At 42.7% G+C, this 26,962-nt stretch overlaps 1 protein-coding gene across 8 annotated transcripts; it reads left to right on the top strand.

Annotated features, from left to right (window-relative positions):
* The first annotated feature begins 411 nt into the window (after positions 1-411).
* Positions 412-26,962, top strand: Rnf19b (ring finger protein 19B). 8 transcript variants are annotated; one of them, XM_070008810.1, is made up of 10 exons: positions 414-1,175; positions 13,476-13,681; positions 15,281-15,425; positions 17,212-17,374; positions 17,808-17,922; positions 19,480-19,620; positions 21,266-21,473; positions 23,940-24,071; positions 24,801-25,305; positions 26,515-26,949. In XM_070008810.1, exons 1-9 carry the CDS (start codon positions 538-540, stop codon positions 25,264-25,266), a joined length of 2,214 nt encoding a protein of 737 aa, XP_069864911.1. In that variant the 5' UTR covers positions 414-537; the 3' UTR covers positions 25,267-25,305; positions 26,515-26,949. The 8 variants fall into 8 exon arrangements, with proteins under 8 accessions (XP_069864914.1, XP_069864915.1, XP_069864911.1 ...); XM_070008806.1 differs by having other exon boundaries at positions 24,801-25,246; positions 26,515-26,948; XM_070008808.1 differs by having other exon boundaries at positions 24,801-25,260; positions 26,515-26,948.

Here is a 26,962-nt window from a genome sequence, read left to right as displayed (position 1 = left end):
AAACGCTGGATGGCGGGCCAGTTGGGGGGAATCACCATCTCACCCACCTATTTGCTACATATGAATTAACTGAAGCTTCACTTAAGGCAACAGCCTGTCTGTAAGGAACAGAGTGTTGAACATCCACCTTGGCATGGAGTGAGAGGATGAAATCCAGGCGTGAAGGAATCCCTCTTGAAGGCCGGGAAGAACAATTAGGTGGAGGTCACTCAGAGCTACTACAACAACATGGCTGCGCTAGAAACCAGCTGACCAGCAGGAGGCGGGGCTCCGCCCCAGCTCGCAGGCCCCGCCCTCGCGGCCCCGCCCAAGCACCCTCGGCTCGGGCTGCGCGGGTTATGAGGTGTCTGCGTCCTGCGCCTGCGCAGTGGGCCGCGGCGCGTGGGGCGGAGGCTTTATAACCACTTCGTAGGCTCTGCTCAGCTCCTGTCTCCGAGAGGGCGGCCGAAGCTTCGGCGGCGGCGGCGGCCTGGGCGCCGGCTGAGGGGGGAGCTGTGGCGGCGCTGGGCGCCCCAAGCCCCTCAGCCTCTGCGGGTCATGGGCTCCGAGAAGGACTCTGAGTCGCCGCGGTCAACATCCCTACACGCGGCCGCGCCCGACCCCAAGTGCCGCAGCAGCGGCCGGCGCCGGCGTCTCACCTTCCACAGCGTCTTCTCCGCCTCGGCCCGCGGCCGCCGCGCCCGGGCCAAGCCGCAGGTCGAGCCGCCGCCCCCGGCCGCGCCGCCCCCGGCTGCCCCGGCCACCCCGGCCGCGGCCCAGGCCCCGCCGCCCGAGGCGCTGCCCGCCGAGCCGGCCTCGGAGGCCGACGCGGAGGCCGCAGCGGCTGCGGAGCCCGGGCTCGACGATGAGGAGGCGGCGGCGGAGGGCGGCGGCTCGGGCGCGGAGGAGGTGGAGTGTCCGCTGTGCCTGGTGCGGCTGCCGCCCGAGCGGGCCCCGCGCCTCCTCAGCTGTCCGCACCGCTCGTGCCGGGACTGTCTCCGCCACTACCTGCGCCTGGAGATCAGCGAGAGCCGGGTGCCCATCAGCTGTCCCGAGTGCAGCGAGCGGCTCAACCCGCACGACATCCGCCTGCTGCTCGCCGACCCGCCGCTCATGCACAAGTACGAGGAGTTCATGCTGCGCCGATACCTGGCCTCGGACCCCGACTGTCGCTGGTGTCCGGCCCCCGACTGCGGGTAAGCGTGGGGGCGTGGCCGCCGGGGCTCGGGGCTGCGGCCGAGGGGCGTGGCGGGGGCTGCGGACCTGCCCCGGCTGCAGCGAGGGGTCCCGCACGCACGGGGGAAGAGGGAAGGGTGACCAGCTGCGGGGAGAGGCTACCTGTAACCAGCGGGAAAGCCCAGACTACTGGTCTGAAGGCACTGGGCACCCCACCCAACCCTTGGGGTTTGCGGAGGGCGCTGAGCAGGAGCTGAGCGGAAGGGAGCTGTCCATCAAGTCCTCAGACCTGGCGAGGGTATCTCTGAACAGAGGTGGGAGAGTACCTTTTCCTGGGAGAGGAGGCGATATTTGGCAAAGAAGGAGAGGAGAATGTCATTCTGAAAGGGCAGCGCTTCAGAGGGGTGTGTCCATGTGGCTAAAGGGACGCTTAACAACATTGCAGAAGGCTTGTTCTACCTGACAACCACAGCATGAAGTTGAGCTGAAAATGGTGAGGATGGCAACCACGGGTGAGAACAGCTTACTGGCAGAGCTCTGGGAGAGTCCTGGGCATTGTGTATTGTGCTAAGCTGTTGGGAGGCACCCTGTGGTCCTTAAACTGCTGCCTTGAGCCGGGTGAGTAGCGGACAGACTGTCCAGTGAATCCAGACACAGTGAGATAGAGAATGCCCAAAGGTTGATAGGGCAGAAGAAAATGTGTTCACCCGTTCTTTTAGAAAAATCATGACATCTTGGTGACCGTCTTTGGAAAGCACTATTTAGGCTTGATTTCAAAGGTCAGTAAGTGAAAATACATGGTACCTTGCAGAACCCCAATACCACATTTCTTTATCTGAAGCCCTCAGTGTAAATTCTTCATTCCCTCTCTTGGGGAGGGAAGGAGAGGGAAGATCTTGTTATTGTTGTACATCCTATGAATGATTGCATGCAGCCAGATTGGGCTTGTCTAAGTGTTTGGGAGTCAGGCTGCCATCACCTGCTCAGTAACCTTGGACAGACAATTTTATTCTTGTGTGTCATGTTTTAGGAGCAGAGGATGCTAGGGACTCCTTTTAGTGTCATGCTAAAGTTATGCTAGTAAAAGCTGTGTGATCCTTTGCTTCAAAGGAGTTAAGGGCTTTTAATTGTAGCCTATGTATCAAGGCTGTTTTGAGAGTTCCATGATGCTACATACCAGTTGTCTTCTTTTAAAAGAATCCCTTTTAGGTATTGAATGGAGGAGGTAGAATCTGGTCAGAATACTGTATGTACCTGTGTGGAAATGGAACAATGAAGCTTCTTGAGATTGGTGTGGGAAGAGGGTGGAGATAAGAGAAAATAATGTAGAGAGTGATCCAGGTACACTGTATGCATGTATGGACATGTCAAAATGACCCCCTCCCCTTCAACCAATTAATGCCCATAAAAAATAAAGGGAGAGCAGAAACCCTTAAAAACAATATAAAGAAACACTTTCCTATGTTAAAACTTGTTTTGAAATAAGTGTGTTATTTAGTTTGTAATCAAAGGTATTCAGCTCATAGCAGATCACTTTCACTTTCGTTTAATAAGTATCAGGAAGAACTAATACTCGTGTTTTTCAGATATTGTTGATCTATTTTCTGATCCAAAGGAATATTAACTTAAATTTTGCATGATTAATTTTTTTTTTTTGGTCGGTCGTGGGGCTTGAACTCTCAGGCCTGGATGCTGTCCCTGAGCTCTTCACCTCAAGGCTAGTGCTCTACCACTCTCTGAGCCATAGTACTACTTCCGGCTTTTTCTGTTTATGTGGTGCTGAGGAATCGAACCCAGGGCCTCATGCATGCAAGGCAAGCACTCTACCACTGAGTCACCTTTCCAGCCCTTGCATGATTAATTTTGAAATAGTGTATTAACTACTTTCTTTGAGAGCTGAGTTTCCTTGGATATTAACTAAGATCTATGGCTTTTTTCTTCTAGGTAAACTATGCCCACCACCTCCCCCAATCCCCTTCTGTGTTTTTTTCTTGTTTATTCAATCTGAGCTTTAAACTCAAGGCCTTGGACTTGTTAGGCGAGCACTCTGGCACTTGAACTATGTTCTGAACCTTTCTAAATTTAGTGTTTTTGTTCATTTTTTTTTTTTTAGGATAGGTTCTCTTCCATCCTCCTAACTATGACCTCTCAAGTAGCTGGAATTACAGGTATAAAGCACTGTAATTAGCATTCTGGGCTTATTTGCTGAGATGGGGATCTCCCTAACCTTTTCCCCAGACTGGGCTCGGACTCAAGTTCTCTTGATCTCTGCCTCCAAAACAGCTGGGAATAAGCTGTGAGTTGCTGTCCCAGCTCCCCTTATATGTTTGTTTGTTTGTTTGTTTGTTTTTTCTGAAATCAGGCTGTGTCTTCATTCACATCAGTAAAAATGGACAAATTTGAAAGCATGGTGATAACTCTAAATCATTACTGATTTGAGAGCTAATAAAGAATTAGGCCATTTTCTTAATTTAGGCACGTATTGACTTGGTATAATTCAGATTCTGTTTTTTAATTAGTCAAAGTAACTATGATAATCATATATGTACACATGAGGAGAAAGAAAGCAAACTGGCATCTGAATATATGTATGCGAAACATAGTTTGATCCATATAACACTGTGAGATTGTTGGAGTTGGGGCAGGTTGGGACCCTGGCTTGAATTCAGGGGCATTGTGCTCTTACTCAGCTTTTTTGCTCACAGCTGACGCTCTACCACTTGAGCCATACCTCTAATATGCATTTTTGCTAGTTAATTAGAAGTAGAGTCTCAAGAACATTTTTCTTTTCTTTCTTTCTTTTTTTGGCCAGTCTTGGGGCTTGAACTCAGGGCCGCACACTGTCCCTGAGCTGCTTTTGCTTAAGGCTAGCACTCTACCACTTGAGCCACAGTGCCACTTTAGTCCTGTTTATGTGGTACTGAGGAATAGAACCAGGGCTTCATGCATGCTAGCCAAGCACTATACCACTAAGCCACATTCCCAGCCCATTGTCCTGGCTGGTTTTAAACCTTGATCTTTAGCTCTCAGCCTCCTGAGTAGGATTATAAGTGTGAGCCACTGATGCTTGAAATTTTTATATAGTTTTACAGATAGAAAACAGGAGGTCAAAGAAATTGAATTTGTTCAGGATCATATAGCTCTAGTAGATAATCCTAAAACAGAATTGGAACACTAGGCTTAACTCTAAGATCAGTATTCTTTTAACTCTGCCTCTGTTTGGGCAAGCTTCGGCTTGTCAGCACAGCCTTTGTTAAGATGGCCTTGTTTCATTAACTATAGTCCATAGACAACATCCAGAGGCCAGGGGTGTTAGAAGTTAGTTTGCATCTTTATTTGCACTACTAGAGGTTGAATTGAGGGCCTTGTGCTTGTTTACTTGCTTGTTAGTTGCTTTGCCACTTGAGTCATACCTCCAGCTCTTCTAGTATCTCTGATTCCTGGTCAGTAGTGTCTCTTTTGTGCTCTCTCACTCTCACTCTTCCCCCACTTTCCTCTCCTCTCCTCTCCTCTCCTTTTCTTTTTCCTTTCCTCCTTTCCTTTATTCCTGAGATTTTTTTCTAGCCTCAGACTTGTGTGTGTGTTTGTATGTGTGTCTGTGTGTATCTCATAGGGCTTGAACTCAGAGTCTGGACATTGTCCAGTTGCAACTTTTAGGTGGTTAATTGGAGATAAGAGTCTCATGCCTTTTCTACCCAGACTGGCTTTGAACCAAGATCCTAAGATCTCAGCCTCCTAAGTAGCTAGGATTACAAACATGAGCCACAAGCACCAGGCTAGCCTCAGTATCTTGAATGCTGGGATTTATCCCAGCTACTACTTTTTCTTGTTTTCTTTTTCTTTTTTTCTTGTTTTCTTAGGCTTCATTCTTTCCTGAGTTGACAGGCTTAGTTAATGTTTGAAAGTGTTTTAGATATTCAGTTGAAGTAGTTACATACAACAGGGAGTAAGTTTAAATTTCTGTTACTTCTTTTTTGTAACAATTGGCTGAATTCATAAGTATATTCCCATGAGAAATATACCTTACTATTGCAAGCTTTGGTCAAATTCTGCTTTTTGTTTATTTAGGCAGTTAGTTTGTTTAAAATCAGACTGTTCCATTCTGGGCCTGGTGAAAATCCTGGATAAACACTGGAAAAGAAGTCCTAAGTCCCAGTTATCTGTTACTACACCTGACCATGTTTATTGCCCACAGGTCCAGTTCTTGTCAGCCAAATCCTCCCATGTGTGTGCTGGGGTGGGATGAATGGAGAGGTTGGAGTTTGAAGGAGGTATTTCTTTAGGGTGAGGGACATGTAAGCATTTTTACAGAGTCCTGATGATTAGTTTTACTGTGACTAAAAGTATAAGAACAACATAGATTAAGAACGTGTGTGTGTGCGCGCGCGCGCATGTGTGTGTGCGTGTGTGTGTGTGTGTGCGTGTGTGTGTGTGTGTGTGTGTGTGTGTGTGTGTGTGTGTGTGTGTGTGTGTGTGTGTGTGTGTGTGTGTGTGTGTGGTCGTGAGGCCTGAACTTTGGGCCTGGGTACTGTCCCTCAGCTTTTCAGCTCAAGGCTAGCACTCTACCACTTGAGCCGCCACAGCGCAACTTCTGGCTTTTTTTTTCTGCTTATGGGGTACTGAGGAATCGAACCCAGGGACTCATGCATGCAACATAAGCATTCTACCGCTGAGCCATCTTCCCAGCCCCAAAATCCTTTTTTTTTTTTAACAAAATGTTTGTAGAACAAAAAGTTGAGTTTTTTTCATATTTCAATGAATTGATTCCTAAATAAGAGAACTACTGTCAGTGAGAAAATTTACATTATGATGGTCCTGGGGCTTGAACTCAGGTCCTGGGCACTGTCTCTTGAGCTTTTTGTGTTCAAGGTTAATGCTATATTACTTGAATCTTTGTGCTCAAGGCTAGTGCTCTACCACTTGAGCCACAGTTCCACTTTGGGCTTTTGGGTGGTTAATTGGAGATGAGTCTCATGTCCTGCCTTGTCTGGCTTCAAACTGTGATCCTCAGTTCTCAGCCTCCTCCTAAGTAGCTAGGATTACAGGTGTTAGTCACCAGTGCTGAGCTAAATACAATCTTTTTATTGAAAAACTGTACTGTGAGGGTGCTGGTGGCTCATGCCTATAATCCTAGCTACTCAGGAGGCTGAGATCTGAGGATCATGGTTCAAAGCCAGCCGGGGGAGGAAAGCCCATGAGACTCTGGTCTCCATTAAACCACCAGGAAACTGGAAGTGGTGCTGTGGCTCAAGTGGTAGAGTGCTAGCCTTAAGCAGAAGAGCTGAGGAACAGCGCCCAGGCCCAGAGTTCAAGCCCCATGACTGACCAAAAAAAAGAAAGAAAGAAAAGAAAAGAAAGAGAAAGGAAGAGAGAAAGAAAGGAAGAAAGAAAACCAGTACTGTGGTTTAAACTCTGGGCCTTATATTTGCCACTTGAACCATGCCTCTAGTCCTTTTTTACTTTGGTTAATTTTCAAGTAGTGTCTCATGTTTTCTGTCTGGACTGGCCTTGAATCCCAGTCCTCCTTGCATAGCTGAGATTATACACATGCACCACTGCACTCAACCAAAATATACTCTGAAATATATACTTTGAGGCAGGTACTCATGCCTGTAATCTTTACTACTCAGGAGGCTAAGACCTGGAGGATCTAGGTTTGAAGCCAGCCTGGGCAGAAAGAGCCAAGAAACTCCATCTCCAGTTAACCAGCAAAATACCAGACTAGAAGCATTGCTCAGGTGGTAGAGGCCCCATCTATGAGCAAGAAAAGGGATCAAGAGTGCAAGGGCATGAGTTCAAGCTTCAGTACTGACACACACACACATACACGTATATATAAGCATGTGTGTATATATATATGTATGTATATACACACACATATATTTTCAAATGAGATAATTAGTTCAAAATACAAAAAATTGAAATTGTTATAGTCCTTTATAATATAGTCTTCAAAATATAACCTTGTCCAGATATAATTACATTTTAGTATCCTGCAGGTAGATGGTATTAAATGTATTTCTGAAGGAGAGACCAGCTCAAGAAAGTTTAAATGTAGGGCCTCATGTTTTATAGACAATAAATAAATGGTACAGCTGGTCTATTGCCTTTTGATTCTCAGCCTAAGCATGTCCTTTCAGAAACCCCTTAATATAACTGTAATGTTTTTCTCAGGTAGTATATTACCAATCTTTAAGCCCTTTCAAAATGTCTAAGTGACTGAGGGTGAGCAAAATAGCCAACAAAGTTTCTTGGCTATAATACCAGAGAATTCTTTGTACAGATGAATAGTAGATACAGCTGTCTTGACCTAAATTATGTGCAGGTCTGCCATTCCAGCTGCTTATCGCTCTGTCTGTTCCCTTCTAGGTCCTACCTCCCACCTGACCCAAGAAAGTAGTTCAGCTGTTGGCCTTCTCAGACTATTATACTGATCCACTTTATCAATAGGAAGCTTCTGTTCATTCCAGCACACTTAGGAAAGAACAAGCTTTTTGAGTGTGACATCTTTCACAGTCAGTAAAGGAGGGTTTTGCTTTTGTAAGGTATTCCTTGACCTCTTAATTTCCAGGAGCAAGGAGGTTCCTTTCTTTCTGTTTCATACCTTTCCCTGCAACTTCCCTTATCCTTATCTATGCCATCCTCTAGCCCAGTAACACCTGTTTCTCATATTTTTGCTAAAGTACTGATTATTAAGTGGAATATCTGTATCAGTCCCCTGTTAAACTGTTCATTGGCCTACTACCTGACCTGTAAGATGACTTCTCAATGTATCTTTGAAATTTCATTTATTTGGTTTATCTTTTCATTTAAGCTCTTTTATAGTTGCCAACATTTTGATTTTTTTTATCTCTATTTCCCCAAGTATATTATAAACATTACTTGAAAGAAAAAAATTGTTAAAAATAAAACAAGTTTAGAGTCTTTAAATATGCTGATATACGCTATATATCTTGCTAATTGGTAATTTAAAGTACAAATTTGCAGTATGGTATAATTTTACCAAACTTAATACCAAGGAATGTGGTTTTTTTTTTCCTGTGGCATCATGAAGGCTTAACTGTTTGCTGTTTTTGATGTTTGTCATTTTCTAAACTCCTTCCTTCAATGTCCTTACTTAATAGTGAATCTTATTCTCAGGGTAAAATTAAGAATTTTCTTCTTTGTAGCAGGATCTATCTATCTATCTATCTATCTATCTGTCTATCTGTATATACACACACATATTAACTAGTTCTACAATTCTATATAAACCTTTCAATTAGGTCCCAGAAGAATGAAGTAAACAGATGAATTTTGGTGAGAAGATTAAGGAATCTGGGCAGCACAGTTCTTAGAGGACAAGAATAGGACAGACAAGTGGTCATTTAACAGACACTTTTAACATTGATACAGAGCTGAACCCTGAGTGACCAGTGTGTATTACAAAAAGGACTTAGGCCTTGTTCTTCTATCAGGGAGTTTGACCTCATAGCGGAAACAGAAGATTAGCAGATAAACTGTAAATGTCATATTAAGAAAGACCTCACAGATAGGGGAAAACTGGGGGATGACATTGTCTAAAAGAATTGTCAAATTACCTGACTTATGAAATGGTGGTCCCTCCGTACAATATTTTAATAACAATAAAATTATATATATTTTTAAAAAGGCTTCATAGGGCTGGGAAGGTGGCTCAGTGGTAGAACGCTTGCTTTGCATGCATGAGGCCCTGGGTTTGATTCCTCAGCACCACATAAGCAGAAAAAAAAAGCCGGAAGTGGCACTGTGGCTCAAGTGGTAGAGCACTAGCCTTGAACTGAAATGCTGAGAGACAGCGCCCAGGCCCAGAGTTCAGGCACGACCGCCCCCCCCCCCCCAAAAAAAAAAGGCTTCACAGAGGAGATGGTACTTGACTTAGGCCTTTGAAAATATCAGTAACATTTTTCTATACAAAATTTTAGTATTAAATTATAGTATCTGATATATAGTAAGCTAAACAAAGATTGCTAGCCAGGAAATCTAGTGCCCTGAAGAAAGTCAGAGAATCAGATCATAAGAGGGTCTCTTAGTATAGTTATTTGAGCTAGATCTCAGTGTGAGCACATAATTACAATATAGTATTATAATTGTACCAGTGTTACTAGTAGGCAACCAACTTTCTGGAGGGGCTAAATAGATTTATAGGCAAGATGACATTTGAGTTGATTATTAAGTGAGTAAGTATTTTTCTAGGCCAGAAGGAATACAGTGTTTAAAGGCCAAGATGTAGCTCAAGGTATGCTAGGGTTTTTGTTTGGTTGTTTTTTTGTTTTTTTGTCAGTTGTGGGGCTTGAACTCTAGGCCTGGGTGCTGTTCCTCAGCTCTTCAGCTCAACGCTAGTGCTCTACCACTTGAGCCACAGCTCCACTTCTAGTTTTCTGGTGCTTTGTTGGAGAAGAGAGTCACAACTTTCCTGCCTGGGCTAGCTTTTGAACCTCTATCCTCAGATCTCAACCTCCTGAGTAGCTAGGATTATAGGTGTGAGCCACCAGAGCCCAGCTTATGGTAGGTTTTTATATCTTTCAAGGTGAAATTGCAAATGCACTTTAGAATGTGTTACCTACTCCTAAAGGTGACAAGGGGAAAGAAGCTAAGGTTTTAGAGCTTTTTAAGTAGTTCCATATCAGACAGTATGAATCAGAGCCCAGACAGAGTGCTTAAAAACAGGAATGCTAAGTCTTGTGCCCTGAGTAATTCTGTGTCATAGTAATAGGTTGCAGCAGATTCATAAGTACTTGTTTTAGTTTCTTGGAACCAAATTGTACTCCCCAAACTGGCTTTGAGTTGTTTTCTGTGCTGATCCATGCCCTTTCCCTGCATACTTCATTGTGTGCATTGAAAAATTGAAGGAATCAAGTCTTGTCTTCTCACATCAAGGAAAACTGATGTCAGTTGTATCAAAATGAAGAACAATAAAAGGGTAATATGAAGTTTAAAGTTCATTGCAGCTGATATTTTTATACTTTGGTCATCACAAACAAGAAGCATGCAAATAAACAGAAGCAGTCCCTGCTCCTAGGTTGAGGACAGTAAAAGAACTGAAATGAATGAGACATACTGATTTTAACTTAAATTTTATAGATTACAAAAACATACTTTTGAGGCTAGAGGGTTTGGCTTAGTAGAAAGAAAGAAGTAGGAATGTTTGAGGCCTCCTGACTGGCACTTTTTAATTTGTATATTCAGAACCTGGTTGTTTATTATTATTATTATTTTGGCAATAAGGAGTGACACTTATTGAACTAGTCACATTTAAGGTCATCTACTATCCTTCCCATTTAATACAAACAAAATAGCAACCAAGTCACTTTCTTCTTTAGAAACTATTTCGTAGCTAGGTGGGGTAAATTTGCTCAGAACTCCTACAGGATATGAATCATTTGCATTCACACATTGACCTATTCTCACTTTGTTCTTTCTGAGAAGAATTTTAATGAAGCTTGTTATGGGAACATAGGAGATACTTTGTCAATTATATTGTCAGTGTCATTCCCCAAACAGTTTGCAGAATCAGTGACAAAACTGATAAGTTGCTATTATGAGTATATAATGTACGTTCAAATAAATTGTAGAATAAAACCAAGAAAACTGTATTAGCCATTTGCATCATTTGTTTGAGATTCTTGAATATTAGGTAAGAGCATGAAGTAAGGGAAAACATAGCACAGATGGCAACAGCTCAGTCTGCAATCACTGGTTTAAAAGTTATGTATGATGAACTTTTACAACTTAAAATTTTAAATTAATGTATTTTGTAATACTAGAGATCAAACCCAGGACCTTATACATGCTAAGCAAATACTCTACTGCTGAGCTAGACTCCTGGCCCCTTGACTTTATTTTAAGCAAGTACCAACTTGTTAGAGCAATCTTAGCATTTAGTTGACATATCTAGAATTAATCAGAAAGGGTAGTAGATATATTGGAGTTTTGTTAAAGATTAATTATTGACCAATAACAGAAAATGATTATGCCAAATTCTGAATTGTCTCTTTAAGAATATATCATTAGGGCTGGGCGCAGGTGGCTCACGCCTGTAATCCTAGCTACTCAGGAGGCTGAGATCTGAGGATCACGGTTCAAAGTCAGCCCAGGCTGGAAAGTCTGTGAGACTCTTATCTCCAATAAAGCTCTAGAAAACCGGAAGTGGCGCTGTGGGTCAAGCAGTAGAGCACTTGCCTTGAGCTGAAGAGCACAGGAACAGCGCCCAAGCCCAGAGTTCAAGCCCCATGACCTACCAGGAAAAAAAAAAAAAGAAAGAAAGAAAAAAAAGAATATATCATTAGAAAGAGGTAGCTTTGAGGGGTAACAATGCTCGACAATAAATGTACTCATTGCCTTACTCATGTAACTGTAACCCCTTTGTACCCCCTTTATAATAAAATAAAACTTAAAAAAAGAAAGCTGGCTTTGCTGCGTGCCAGTGGCTCACACCTGTAATCCTAGCTACTCACGAGGCTGAGATCTGAGGATCAAAGTTCAAAGTCAGCCTGGACAGGGAAGTCAGTGAGACTCTGATTTCCAATTAACCACCAGAAAACTGGAAGTAGCACTGTGGCTCAAGTGGTAGAGGGCTCACCTTGAGCTGAAGCACCCAGGCCCAGAGTTCCAGCTCCACGACTAACAAAAAAGAAAGAGAAAAAAAGGAAGGAAGGAAAGAGCTACCTTTATGCTATGTTAATTAATAAAAGAGGTGTACAATATTCTTGGGTTTTGGAAGCTGTCAAGAAACAAGACATTAAAAAGTATAGAATCATCCAAGTGCTGGTGTCTCAATGCTTAACCCTAGCTACTCAGGAGGCTGAGATCTGAGAATCACTGTTTGAAGCCAGCTCAATCAGGAAAGTCTGAGCAATTCTTACCTCTAATTAACCACCAAAGTGGTAGAGTGTTAGTCTTGAGCAAAAAAGCTCAGGTACAGTACCCAGGCCCTGAGTTCAAGCCTCATGACTGACCCTAACCAAAAACTAAAAATAAAAAAGACCGACCAAAATAAGCAAACAAACAAAAAAACATACAGAATCAAATTGGAAAAAGGAAAAAAAAAAAACACAGATGAATTGAAGGGCTGGGAATGTGGTTAGTGGTAGAGTACTTGCTTAGCATGCATGAAGCCCTGGGTTTGATTCCTCAGTACCACATAAACAAAAAAGGCTCAAAGTAGTGCTGTGGCTCAAGGGGTAGAGTGCTACCTTAAGCAAAAGCAGCTCAGGGACAGTGTGTAGGCCCTGAGTTCAAGCCCCAGGACTGGCAAAAAAAAAATAAAGTGAATTGAGCTTTCAACAGAAAAAGCAGACCATTTAGGTCATCTAGGAAAAGTACACCTAGGGCTGTTGTCTTTCAAGATGAGGTCAGACTATATAGCCCCACTGTGGAACTTAAAAAGTATACTTGCATCAGTTTTTGCTATAGCCCTTTATTTTATAACTGTTCTGTCTCTTCATGTAAACAAATCTGGTCTCTCTAAATACAACAAACCATTGAAAGTAAATTGTTGGAAGTGGAGCTGTGGTTCAAGTGGTGGAATACCAGTGTTAAGGAAAAAACTTGAGGGACAGTGCTCAGGCCTTGAGTTCAAATCCCAGTACACACACACACACACACACACACACACACACACACACACACACACACACACACACACACACACACACACACACACACACACACACACACACACACACACACACACACACACACACTCAAATCCCAGTACACACACACACACACACACACACACACACACACACACACACACACACACGAGATTGTACTGGGTGCTAGTGGCTCACACCTGTAACCCTAGATACTCAAGAAGCTGAGATCTGAGGATTATGGTTTGAAGCCAGTTCAGGCAGGAAAAGTCTATGAGACTCTATTTCTATTTAACAAGCAAAAAGCCCAGAAACAGAGGTGTGGTTTGAGTGGTAGAGGGAAAAAGCCAAGCAAGAGCTCAATGCCCAGTACAGGTACAAGAAAGAATGAAGGGAGGAAGAAAGGGAGGGAAGTCAAGTCACTCCTAAAACAGCTTAAACTATATTGGATATGTGCTGGGAAATCAGGCTGAATAATTATTTCCTTCTTATGTTTTCTATTTTTGGTTTTGAATATCAAAAATCCTTTCATACAGAATATGTCATAGTTGGTCAGGTTTGTGCATGCATGAGAGTGTAATATATATACACTTATGCATACTTACCACATGTGATAATGCAGTATTAGCCCTGATGAATAATATCTGTTTGTCTTGATTAGGTCATTCTTACCTTACTGGTATCTCTTCCTGTTTCCTTACTCAGTTATGCTGTTATTGCATATGGCTGTGCCAGCTGCCCCAAGCTAACCTGTGAGAGGGAAGGCTGCCAGACTGAGTTCTGCTACCACTGCAAGCAGATATGGCATCCAAATCAGACCTGCGATATGGCTCGTCAGCAGAGGGCACAGACTTTACGAGTTCGGACCAAGCATACTTCAGGTCTCAGTTATGGGCAAGAATCTGGACCAGGTATAAACTGATAATATTTCATTGTCTCCTTATTTGGTATTTCATTGTGAGCCCAAAGCAGAAAAATATTATCATACTCATGTATCCCAGAGATCAAAGAGTGATCTTTCTATCTCAGACTCACGAATAGTTGGACTTGTAGATGGACTATGAGCACACACCACATTTCCTAGTTTGGTTATACTTCCAATACAGCAATGTAAATAGAATACACCAAGACTGAATTTTCAAGTTTCTGTCTTTTTAATATATGTCTCAGATTGGAGAGCACTTAGGTCCTTTAACTAGGGGCTTTTTTAATACTTTGATCATGAGCAAAAGACATTTGGCTAGCTTTAAGCGCATCACTGCTTTTGGAGGCAGGATATAGATTTAAGTAAAGGAAATAATACTGATGTGAATTAATAATTAACCTTAAAAGGAGAGATGTCAACATTCAGTTTCTGCCTTTGATAGTTCAGGGCAAACCTATTTTAAAATGTCAGTGGATTTATTACCTTTTATATATGTACTCTGTTTCATTGATGTCATATAAGAGAGAATAGTAGGAAAGATTTTGCAATTCACTTTTTCCCGGCACAGCATAATCTCCTAAATTGTCATTTTAATAGCTTAGTGCATGACTTGTTGTGAAAATTACAGGGTGCATGATACATAATATACCCAGTTGTTTTTAGACTTTTGAATTTTAAAATATCATGGGAAGTACTACACAATAATGCTTGTTGAATCTGAAAGATTAGTCTCCTAACAGTTATCAAAACTTAAGCCCCTGAGTACCAGTGGTTAAAGCCTTTAATCCTAACTACTCTGGAGGTTGGGTTCGAAGATAGCCTAGTCAGGAAAGACCATGAGACTCTTATCTCCACTTAACTACCAAAAAGCTGGAAGTGGAGCTGTGACTCAAATGATAGAGTTCCAGCCTGGAGCAAAGTCCAAGGACCCACAGGCATATAAGTGAGTGCGCACACACGCACACGCGCGCACGCTCTCCCTCTCCTTCTCTCTTTCCCTCTCTCCCCTCCCCCCCTTCCAGGCTATGAGCCAATGACTTACCATATCCTAGCTATTTTGGAGGCTGAGATCTGAGAATTGAGGTTCAAAGATTGCGTGGGTAGACAAATTTTCAAGACTTTTATCTCCAGTTAGCCATGAAAAGTCAGAAGTAGAGATGTGGCTTAAGTGGTAGAATTTTAGCCATAAGCAAAAGAGAAAAATAGCTGAATGAAGCACAAGACCTGGAGGGGGAAAAAACAAAACAAAACCATCCTGTTCTGCAGACTGTTCTTGCTGAGGGACTCTAATTTTAATCTTTCAGTCTATTAGCTGATTCCAGTTTTCTTGAAACTATCATTCCCTCTGGGGAGTCTGCTTGCTCAGTCAGAATGTGATTCAAGTGTTGTATAAGATGCAGGTATTGGAATCGGCAGCTCAATATGAAATAGGAACCACTTTATGAAAATTCCTGAGGTCTAGACATTTGGAATCCTCAATCAAGAGCTCTTGACCTCTCATTTCTTACGTATACCTTAGGAATAATGAAGTCAAACTAGATTTAACAGAGGGTATTTTTCTACCCATCTTTCCTTCCCTTCTTAGCAGATGACATCAAGCCATGCCCACGATGCAGTGCTTACATTATTAAGATGAATGATGGAAGCTGTAATCACATGACTTGTGCCGTATGTGGCTGTGAATTCTGCTGGCTTTGTATGAAAGAGATCTCAGACTTGCATTACCTCAGGTAAGAGGGGCAATATATCCATTGCTTTTATAATGTTGTTCTCTTACTCATTTAGAGAAAAGGATGTCAAGGAGACATAGTTGACCTTTTATTGCAGAGTAAGGAAGCTGGAAAAAAAAATAAGCTCCTCTGAAATACTCCTTTGATCATGTTTTCCTCTGCAGAGCAACCTCCAGGGATTGTCTTCATTACCTTCTAGGTCATGTCTTGCCCCTTGCATAACTCTTAAAGCTTTGCACAGTCTGGCCCTAATCCACTCTTCTGTCTTTTCAGGTAATCTGGGGCTTGCTGTTCCTGTGTTAATTTTTGCTATCTTGCTCCATATTTGTCCATGTCCTTTTATTTGCCTGAAATGCTTTCTTACCAGCTCAGTCTCCTATTTATTCTCTTTTGTTGTCAACTTTCAGTTTTTACTTTGTTTTCCCTCCTTCCTTCCTCCATCTGTCTCGTTTTCTTTGTCTCTCTTTGTCTATTTGTCTCTTTGTCTGTCTGTCTGTCTCTGTTCCTTCCTCCTTCCCTCCTCTCTTTCCTCTCTACCAAACTATCTCCAAGATCTTCTAGGCTCAGACTTGGAATTCTCCTACCTCAGCCTCCTGACTGCTGGGATACAGGCATGCATCACCATGTCCTGCTTCTACAACTATTATCTATTGCTTAAGAGCAACTTAAATACCATTTCATCCATTATGCCTTCCTATTTTTTGCCTCATTTGTTATTTACTTTATCCTACCTTATAAATGTCACCACTACTTTGTACTTTGTGTACATGTCTTAATTTTTCTACACTGTGACCTTTTTTAAAAATATTTTTCGTGTGTGATGAGTTTACAAAGAATTGAGTGAATTGCTGGGCTCCTGTGGCTCATGTCTATAATCCTAGCTACTCAGGAGGCTGAGATCTGAAGGATTGCAATGTGAAGCTAGCCCAGGCAGAAAAGTCTGTAAGTCTCCATCTCCAAAATAATTAGCAAAAAAGCCAGACTGGAGGTGTGTCCCAGTGGTAGAGCATAGCCAAGCTCTGAGTTCCCAACCCTCGTGCTGCCAAAAAAAAGAAAAGAATTGACTAAATATCAAAATATTGTCCTTGAAGAGTTAATATTTACAAAATGAATTTTATTGTGTAGATGAAATCTCATTTTCAATTCAGTGAACATTTAGATATTTATATGTAGCAATTACTTATTGGGGCCCCAGAGATGGATAAAACATGATTCCTATTTTCAAGATTGCTCTCTACAAAGTAGAGAATGTAGTTTAGAGAGAATGAGAGACAAGATCAGGCACAGGGCTGAGGGTTAAAGTAGCCAAATGCAGAGTCCCAAGCTGACATAAGAGATGCGATGAGGTCATTTAATATCCTGGGAAGGTGTTCACAGTATCTATTGGGTATAGTCAGACATATGCCAAACCATTTCACAGTCAGCATGTTGACTGGCTGCAGGACAGATGTGTTTGAATGAGATGGTCAAGTGTATAGGCGGCATAGGATCCCAAGTAGTGCCAGTTTAGGAAGTTGGACCAGGGTTGCAGAGCAGGAGGAGACGGAATTTAGGAATTTCAATTCAGGAGGCTTGTCTTTACCAAACAAAGGGGGAAAATGTCAAGAGTTCAGAGCTCTAATAATCTAGCCTGTCCTTTGCTGTCCCTTGTGTAACGTATTTGTTTCTTACAATCTCCTATAACTTAATCACTCCTGTTGAAAAGAATATGTGGCTTTTATCAAGCTCTTGTAACAGTAGCTGCATATGTAATATTTATATTAACTGGAATGTGTTTCTTCTTTAGCCCCTCTGGCTGTACATTCTGGGGCAAGAAGCCATGGAGCCGCAAGAAGAAAATTCTTTGGCAGCTGGGCACATTGATTGGTGCTCCTGTAGGGATTTCTCTCATTGCTGGCATTGCCATTCCTGCCATGGTCATTGGCATTCCTGTTTACGTTGGAAGGAAGGTAAGACGTGGTACATTTTGTGCCTGATCCAGCTTTAGATTTGTTGGCAAAGGTTTGAGAGGAACGGGAAGGAACTTATGTTTTAAGGCTGCCTTGAAAATCATCTGGTTCTTAGATAAAAATAACTTCAGCTTCTTAAATAGATTTTTATAAACCCTCATGAGATCTGAAAGTTCTTATTAACATCCTGGGCCTAACTTAAAGGTGAAATGCTTAATTATTTCATTCCCCTGAGATATTTCATCTCTTTTGAAATTAACATTTTCTGCTTTAGTTTATGTTTTCCAGGTCGGAGTTAGGTTAAAGTTTGAGAAAGATATCTCTTTGGAGTATCTTAAGATAGACAAACTTAGAAATGAATATTCATGTGTCCTTTTTCCCTGGTAAAACGCTGATGTTCTAACCTGCTGGCCTGAATTTTCTTTTTACTTAGATTCACAGCAGGTATGAAGGAAGAAAAACCTCCAAACATAAGAGGAACTTGGCCATCACAGGAGGAGTGACTTTGTCCGTTATTGCATCCCCAGTGATTGCTGCTGTTAGTGTTGGTAAGCTAGTCAGGCCCATGGCTTTGCAACTAGCCCTCTGACCATAGCACTTTAGCTAGCTTACTAGGTGTTTTATGCCAACCTATCTTGGTAGTTACTTCTAGTAGGCACTGTTACTATGATTTCTTTTCTTCAGCTTTTTAGCTACACTAAATTATTATATTGTGTTATAACAAACACGTGCCAGGTGTGATTCTGAGTGTTTTGCGTGTATTCATTCACTTGGTCCTAAAAATCCTCACTAAAGCAGTAAATTTCCAGGGGTGGGGGGGCAAGGAAAAAGAAAGGGGAGGGGGTAGAGAGGGAGAAGAAGGAGGAGGAAGCAACAGCAGTAGCAGCAACCGCAGAAGAAGCAGCAGCAAAGCAGCAGAAAGAAGGAGCCAGGAGGGGGGATGGAAAAGAGGAGGAAAAGGAAGAGGGGAGGAGGAGGAAGAGAAAAGAAATAGAAGGAAGAGAAAAGGAGGAGAAGCAGCATCCAGTGCTGACTTTGATGTGATTAAAAGTAGCTACAATTGTAGTGAAACAGAATCAGAATTACAATTTAATAGAACTATAACAGTAACCTTGGACAGATTATCTAGCTTTAAATTCATGTCATTTTGCTAAACATTTTGACTTAGATTCTGTGCTTTTGAGAGAATGGGGTGCCTGCGCCTAACCTGGGGCTTGAACTTAGGACCTAAGCATTGTCCTTGAGTTTATGTACTCAAGGCTAGTGCTCTACCAGTTGAGCCACAGCTCCACTTCCAGTTCTTTAGTGGTTAATTAAACATGAGTCTCATGGACTTTCCTTCTTGTGCTGGCTTCAAATAGCAGTCCTCAGATCTCAGCCTCCTAAGTACCTAGTATTACAGGTGTGAGCCACCAGCACCCTGTGTTTTTAACAACTAAGCCATTCAGAATCACATCTAGCAGTGTGATTTTGGAGTTAACACTCTGGAAGACTCCTAAATGCAGTGGTCCATGTGTCTTTTTTTGTGTTGGTAACATGGTTCTAACTCACAGCCTTATGCTTGCTCAGCTTGCTTGCATACAATCTGGTACTTTAGTGCTTTAGACACACCAACAATCTAGCTTTTTTCTGCTTTATTGGAGTTGAGTCTTTCAGACTTTTCTGCTTTTCTGCCCACGCCAACTTTGAACTAAGATACTGTAGGTCTCAGCCTCATGAGTGGCTAGGATTACAATTATGAGCCAGTGGAGCCTGGCCCCAATACTCAGTTTAATGTTTGGCTCTTGGATTAGTATTCAGTGCTGAATGGGAAGGGGAAATGAAAACAATGTACATTCACTGTGCTAAATACTACATAAATATATTCTCATGAACTGTAGCAGGATTCCACAGTCAGATAGTCTGTAAATTAGAGCCAAGATTGTAATCAAGAACTTGCAGGTTGCAAGTCTGATCATCATTCTATTACACTAGGCAGCCTGGTTAGGAGAGTCTACTCTGTCTTTTTTGACCCCTTATTGTTTGTCTGTGCTTAGTCCGAAAAGCAGAATTCAGGGCAATTTCAACCTGATGGTGTGCTGACAGGTTTCTATCACTTTCCCCAGGCATTGGTGTCCCCATTATGCTGGCATACGTCTATGGAGTTGTACCCATTTCTCTCTGTCGTGGAGGAGGCTGTGGAGTTAGCACAGCCAATGGAAAGGGCGTGAAAATTGAGTTTGATGAAGATGATGGTCCAATCACAGGTAAAGGAAAGAATTTCCATTTGAATTAATGGCATACTAGATAGAAATCAGTAAAATTAAGCACATTCTACCAAAAGATTGTCATTGTGATAATGAGCTTTGTGGAGGGGAGGAAGTATTTTTAGCTTTTCATTCCTTTGTTCCAGAATTATTAGGTTAATTCCTCTGGTACTTGCCTCTATGGGGCAGGTTCAAACTAGTGGGATTCCAAGTAACTACAAGTAGGTAGTGGTGGTAGATTTATAAGAAAGCCTTATATTTGCCCAGTACTTTATAATTTTCAGAAGACTTTACACAGTTATTATCTTACTTGGTTTTTACAACAGCTCTCTGAAGAAGGAGGGCAGGGTCTATTATTATCCTCATTTAAATGGTAACTTGTGTAAGTTTTATTTTAGTGTCTGTTAAGAGCTGGAGAACTGGGACCTCCACTTAAACATTGTTTCCACTTCATCACCTTAACTAACCTGGGGCACAGAGATCTCCAAAGAGTTTTCAAGCTTCCTAATAGAATCTACATATGACCTAAACATATTGTGAGCTCTTTGGTTTAAATTGAGTATAGTAGGACATGCTTGTCATTCCAGCACTTAATTCTGAGGCAGGAGGATTGTGAGTTTGAGGCCAGTATGTGCTACAGAGTGAGATCATGTCTCAAAAAGGGGGAGAAGGGGGTGGAGAAAGAGGGCTGGGGGCTGGGAAGGTGGCTCAGTGGTAGAGTGCTTGCCTTGCATGCATGAGGCCCTGGGTTCAATTCCTCAGCACCACATAAGCAGAAAAAGCTGGAAGTGGTGCTTTGGCTCAAGTGGTAAAGCACTAGCTTGAGCTGAAGAGCTGAGGGACAGAGGCCAGAGTTCAGGCCCCATAACCGACAAAAAAAAAAAAAAAAAGAGGGATGGTGAACAGAATGCATGAATATGATTATAATACTTTATGTTCATGTGTGGAAATGGAGAGGTGAAGCCTGTTGAGATTGTTTTTTGAAAGGGAGAAGGGGAAGCGAGTAACCAGTGGCTTACGCCTATAATCCTAGCTACTTAGGAGGTTGAGATCTGAAGATCCTGTTTCGAAGCCAGTTGAGACACAAAAGTCCCCATGAAATTCTTACCACCAATTAACCACCAAAAACTGGAAGTGGAGCTGTGGCTCAAAGTGGTAAAGTACTAGCCTTGAGCAGAAGAGCTCAGAGACAGTGCTCATGCCCTGAGTTCAAGCCCCACAATTGACAAAAATGTGGGGGGGGGGAGAAGAGTAGAGAAAGTGTGATAAAAGTATTTATATGCATATATGAACATGTCAAAATCAAAGTACCTTCTACACTAATTGATACTAAGACGTCAATTTAACTAAAAGCAGCTCAGTATAGTGGGACAATAAGGGAATCAGAACTATAGCTTAGTGAGACCCAACAATGACTTTGGACTAGCCACTTAGTTTTAAATTCTAATTTCTTCACCTAAAATTGGAGCTATTAATGTCTAGTTTTCAGATAATTAAAACACCTAATATGTAGTGGCTGCACTTAGTAGTGGTTCATAAGTGAATACCTTAGTACTTTTCTACCTGAAAATCTCCAGTCTGAGAAGTTATTGTAGGAAAATGCCTATTTGGTGTCTCAAATTGAGGTGTTTGGTCTCACTCCCAGTGGCAGATGCCTGGCGCGCCCTCAAGAATCCCAGCATAGGAGAAAGCAGCATCGAGGGCCTGACAAGTGTGCTGAGTACCAGTGGAAGCCCTACAGATGGACTTAGTGTTATGCAAGGCCCTTACAGTGAAACAGCCAGCTTTGCAGCGCTTTCAGGGGGCACATTGAGTGGTGGCATTCTCTCCAGTGGCAAGGGGAAATACAGCAGGTAAGCAAGTAGACAATTACATGTTGATTCATTTGTCTGTACCAGTATGTCCCATGTATCATCTCACTTTCATTTACTCATCTGTGGCATTTGTTCCTAGCCAAGTCCAGAGTTCTTTTCACTGTGCCACTGCTTCCATACGGAAAATAACCTTGACTTCAGATCCTTCCCTGATATATTAGGTGCCTGCTTGAGGAAGAGTGGGAAGCAGGTCCTGGTGCTTTTCATTAGGCTTGTCATTGGCTTTCGCTAACCAGCATTATGCTGTATTTTATTGATTTAATAGGGGTATGATCCTTTTAACCTTCCTATTCCCATTGGATAAATTAGTAAAACCCAATTCTATTAATTTTTATGGGGCATATGTAAAATGGTGACCAAAAAGATTGTGACTTGCTTTATCATTTCAGCAGCTGGACAAAATACAGTATAGATTCAAAGAAGCCTGGCAGATGTTAGATGAAAAGCAGTTAGTTGAGTTCAGTGGAGGAGCACAGGTGAGCAAAGCAGGTTAGACAGGTAGAAGAGATGCTTGCTGTCTGACATCTGAAGAGCCTTGAGCCTTCAGTAGGACAAAGATTAGTTGCCTGTGACTCACACCAAGAGGATGACTAAAACATCTAGGCAGAAACGAGATACAGATTTTGGTGCTGTATAGAGGATATAGGAGGAAGTTATATGAAAGCCCAAAGAAAGAATGGACTACTTTGTAGATTGTGAGCTGATTACTGCAGGAAGTGTTTAAAGTGAGACCAGATGGCCATTTGGCTATTAAAAGGATTCAAAGTAACAGATGGCAGGTGGACTGAATTCTGCCTCTTGGTGTCCATTGGTCACCTGAAAGCCTCTTTATTTATTTATTTTTAACTCATGGCTTCATGCTTGCTTAGCTGGCTTGCTTGGCTGGCATTGTATTATGTGAGCCAACCTGGCATTTTGCTGGTAATTTTGAAAATAGAGTGTCAAGAACTTCTCTGCCCAGGCTGGCCTTGAACCACTGTCCTCTGGGTCTCAGGCCTCCCGAGTAACCGGATTACAGGCATAAAACACTGGTGCCAGGCTCCCTGAGAACCTTTTGAAAATAGATTTGAGGGCCCATTCCTAGAATTAATCATTTATAATCTCTTGGAGTGGGACTAGAGTTGGTCTGTGTTTAGAAAAAGCTCCCTAGGTGGTTCTAGCATAATTGTGTGAATCATCTGGCAGTCCTCTAAGTAGGTGGCAGATCTAGAGCTAGGACTCAGATTCTCACTGGGTACACTTGCCCTTGCACTGCTCTCATTTTCCTGGGCCTTACTTTGTTTTTGAAGGGTATCTGAGGGGGAGCAGCAGAGCAGAGGCATAGGTGGCAGAATGGAGGCTGCTGCTGACCTGGCTGCATCTCCTGGCTAGTATTTCTTGTCAGGGGATCCCGCCCCCACATGCTGGAGTATTCACTATAGTGTTCTCCTAAAGCCAACTCCCTTTAAATGAGCCGACAGACATAATTGGAGAGTCACTTGTTGAAACTGCAGCTTAACCAGTCCAGCTGTTCCCGTTCTCTGAAAGCCTTTCATAGGAAGTGAATGAGTCAGATGGGTTTGACTGTGAAACCCATTATGAGGAAATACTGAAGTGTACAGCAAAATGGTGTCGGAGCCAAGGAAGGAAATAGTTACAGATTCCTAGCTCTGACACATCATTGGGAAAGTACTGCTGTGCAAGGAGGGACGAGGTTGGCCCCTATGTATCCTGAAGTCTTACAGCCTGGAGGTAGTTTGACTGCTTATTTGAGTTAGTCCTATTATGTGTAAGCCAGGAAGGATAAGTGTGAATGAGATGTGGAACTCAGAGGAGTGAGAGGAAAGTGCATAAATCATACAATAAAAGAGCACTTAGTGGAAAGCAACCAGTTTGCAGAAAGAATGAGGTGAATATTTCCTTTGTTGTTAAGGACTGAAGTTAAGTATGTCAGGCAAAGGAAAAGAAACTTCTGGAGTGAGGGAACAGCATGTGCAGAGTCATAGTAGTATAAAATATAAATCCAGGGTAATTATGATTTTTGACCTACAGTGAAAACTGGAAGAGAGTTTCCTGGAACATCAGGAAGATCGTAATGTCTGTTGGCAGGAGGGAGCCAAGAGTTAGAGAATTGTTAGAGTGATTGGGTCTTTATTTACACTGGTGCTGGTCTGGAGGTTGTTTGAGTTGTATTTAGGAGCCTCTGGAGAAGGAGCCCAATAATAATCATCTAGGCAGCAGATATGGAGGGCCTGATGTTAAGTAATAGCAGCGGGAATGGAAATGAGGGGACGATTTCAGTAGATGTTTAAGAGAGTAAATGTATTTGAGCTGTTTGGCAATTGGAGATTTGCTCAGTCAGATCATCACAGTTCACAAGAGAATAATGGAAAAGATGTGTGCCAGGAGGCAGACCATCTCAGTGTACCCTGGCCTCATTAACTTGAACGTCCCCTCTTTACACAGGTTAGAAGTCCAAGCCGATGTCCAAAAGGAAATTTTCCCCAAAGACACAGCCAGTCTTGGTGCAATTAGTGACAACGCAAGCACTCGTGCTATGGCCGGTTCCATAATCAGTTCCTACAACCCACAGGACAGGTATGTGAACAGTCAGATGCCCAGAAAAAAGTTACATCGTTTGGTTGGGTACCAGGTCTTCAGAAGTTCAATGCCTCTTGTTAGGGCTCTTAACTACTATCATCCAGTGAGCTATATCTTATGTCTTATGAATTCATTAAGCAAGTTCTTGGTACCAGAGTATTTGGCATCTCTTGATTCTTCTTCCTTCCTTCTCCCTCTGTTTCTTCTCCCTTTTCTCCCACACTGGTCCTCCTCTTCTCTTCTTCAGCTATTGTAATAGTGTGTAATTACTCACATTGGAGCTTAAAGAGCTAGATTGGTGGTGTGGAAGCCTTGAGTCTAGGGGTTTGGTTTGCCTTTTGTTTGATAAGGTTCTGATGGCTTGCTTCTCTTTCACTTTGAGTAGTGTATCTGGCATGGTGTAATTATGGTACTTCTAAACTGCAAGCATTCTGGCTTCTAGTTGTGGGTCAGTAGTAAAAAGCTATAAACTTTCAGTTTCATATTATCAGTAAGACAGTGCGAGGCTCTGGCCCTTAGTTCAAGTCTGGAAGCTCTTTTTAGATATTTAAAGAGATGTGCAAGCATGTGTGTGTGCGTGCATTTGTGTATGTGTAACAAAAGTGAACTCTAGTCTACTGTTTACTATCTTTTTTAACTTCCTAATCCTGAACCCACAAACTACTTTTATTAACAGGTATAGCATGACCTATGCATGACTCAGAACAGTGGATTTTGTCTTCACAGAGAATGCAACAATATGGAAATCCAAGTGGACATTGAAGCTAAGCCAAGCCACTATCAGCTGGTGAGTGGAAGCAGCACAGAGGACTCACTCCACGTCCAGGCACAGATGGCAGAAAATGAAGAAGAAGGTTGTGGTGGCGGTGCTGGTTGTGGTAGCAGTGAAGAGGACCCCCCCTGCAAACACCAAAGCTGTGAACAGAAGGATTGCCTGGCCAGCAAAGCTTGGGACATTAGCCTGGCCCAGCCTGAGAGCATCCGCAGTGACCTGGAGAGCTCTGACACCCAGTCAGACGATGTGCCAGACATCACCTCAGATGAGTGCGGCTCCCCCCGCTCCCACACTGCGGCCTGCCCCTCAACCCCCAGAGCCCGAGGTGCACCGAGCCCAAGTGCCCACACGAACCTCGCTGCCCCAGCCGAGGCGCAGACTGTCTTGAAGCCAGAAGGTGCAGAAGCCAGAGTATGAAGGGGAACAAATGCTCCGGTTCTGAGAAGCACACTTGTTGTAACTGCATCTTTTGGGATCTTTTTTTTTTTGGGGGGGGTGGGAGATTTATGTACTTTGTTTCAAAGATTGTCTGGTCAGGTTTTCCCCAGGGAAATTCTGAGAAATTTGCAATTTCTTACCAGATAAACATGAAAATGCTACCCTTAAGTCTCCCTCCCCTTCCCCCCATTTTTAGTTTTAATTTATTGGTTAAACTGATGTTGGCAATCCGTGAGGTGTGTCAAAGAGTGTACATATGTATGTGTGTATATTGTATGTATGCTAACATATTATTGAAGGACACATTTTAATAAAGATTTCTGTTGCAATTTACCTCATCTCATTTTCCTTGGCTTGGATAGAGCCAAGTGTTTGACACAGAATATTCCAATTTTTGATAGTCTCTAGACCTGAGTGAGCTTCTTTAACCCTAGGGAAGAAGAGTTGTATTCAGATACGACCACAGTAGTCTCCTAATGTGATGGAGCAAAGCCAGACTTGCTTTGGACTGTGTAGTTAGACAAGCATGAATTACCAGCTAAGCTGGCTGAATAGGGAAGCGGGACACTCACAGACTTTGTTTGCCCTTTAGAGGCAGCTGTGCCCTTTTCTTGTTAAAGCTTTACTTACCCTTTTCTCCATTATACTCACTGTTAGTCCCAAGCTTCAGAGGAGGAAGGGGACAGGGTAGGTATCCCAGTAGTTCTTAAGAAGTCTGAATGAATGTTTGAGGGTGACAAGTTGGGGAATAGTCTTCTTGTGCTGCTGGGGATTGAGCCATGCTACGCAGGTGCTCTACTACTGAGCCCCATCTCCAGGTCTGGGAAATCATTGTCTTATTGGAGAAGGAGCTGTTCTGCTTCCACCTAATCGCCAGGGTGATAGTATAGACTGTTTCTGTACTTTCAGGCACATATACCCTGTTCCAAAACTTACCTTAGTTTTAAGTCTTTAGAGTGACCAAGAAATGTGCAACTAGGAAGGAAAGAGAAGGCAAAGAATGGCAGGAAAATTAAAGGCCCATGAGAGTCATGTAAGATTCTGACAGTAACTTGCTTTGTGGTGATGTGAGTTATTCTCACATGCCCCCAATTTGTCCTACTCTTAAGACCATATTTAAGAAACCTCGAGGGCCAATTCTCTTGTCACCTTAGCCCTGGTCCCAGAAGAAGAATTGAAAGCATCTTTTTTCTGAGGACCAGCTGGCTTTCTGTTTCCCTTTCACAGATGTACCTGCTGCTCATCTTCCTGGCCTGTGTGTTACTACAATAAGTATGAGGACTCTGGACATCAGCTAATATGGAAGATTCTTACCTCTTGGGCACTGCACCTGCATCTCTTGGGCACCAGTGGATTTTGGGTCTCTGGAAGAAAATGCTCTAAAGGAATCTTTTGGCAGACAGTTTGGGGACCTCTGAAATGCAGATTATCCATTCCAGATTTGCAGTTGTCTTGAAGCCTTCCGAAGAGAGCAGTTAACTTAGATCAAATCAAAGTCTGTTGAGCCAAGCATACATTCCCTATCTTAGCTTCACAGCTCCCTAGAGTCTGTGTCCACTTGGCCAAAATGGACAATATACCCAATTATGGAAGTTACCAAGATGGAGCTGTTGTACTGGAATTGCTTTTGATATGGGCCCATATGTTTTCTGCCTGTAGGAAAGAGAGAGAAGAG

Source organism: Dipodomys merriami, unplaced genomic scaffold (genome assembly GCF_024711535.1).
Source record: "Dipodomys merriami isolate MVZ:Mamm:240054 unplaced genomic scaffold, mDipMer1.0.p SCAF_71, whole genome shotgun sequence".
NCBI classification, from domain to species: domain Eukaryota; kingdom Metazoa; phylum Chordata; class Mammalia; order Rodentia; family Heteromyidae; genus Dipodomys; species Dipodomys merriami.
Note: the sequence above shows the minus strand (reverse complement) of the source record. Positions and strands in the feature narration are given on the sequence as shown.

Coding starts and splice junctions, on each gene's coding strand:
- Rnf19b (XM_070008806.1), top strand. CDS start 538: ATGGGCTCCGAGAAGGACTCTGAGTCGCCGCGGTCAACATCCCTACAC. Junction 19,621..21,265: donor AGATGATGGTCCAATCACAG/GTAAAGGAAAGA, acceptor TCTCACTCCCAG/TGGCAGATGCCTGGCGCGCC. Junction 24,072..24,800: donor TCCTACAACCCACAGGACAG/GTATGTGAACAG, acceptor TTGTCTTCACAG/AGAATGCAACAATATGGAAA.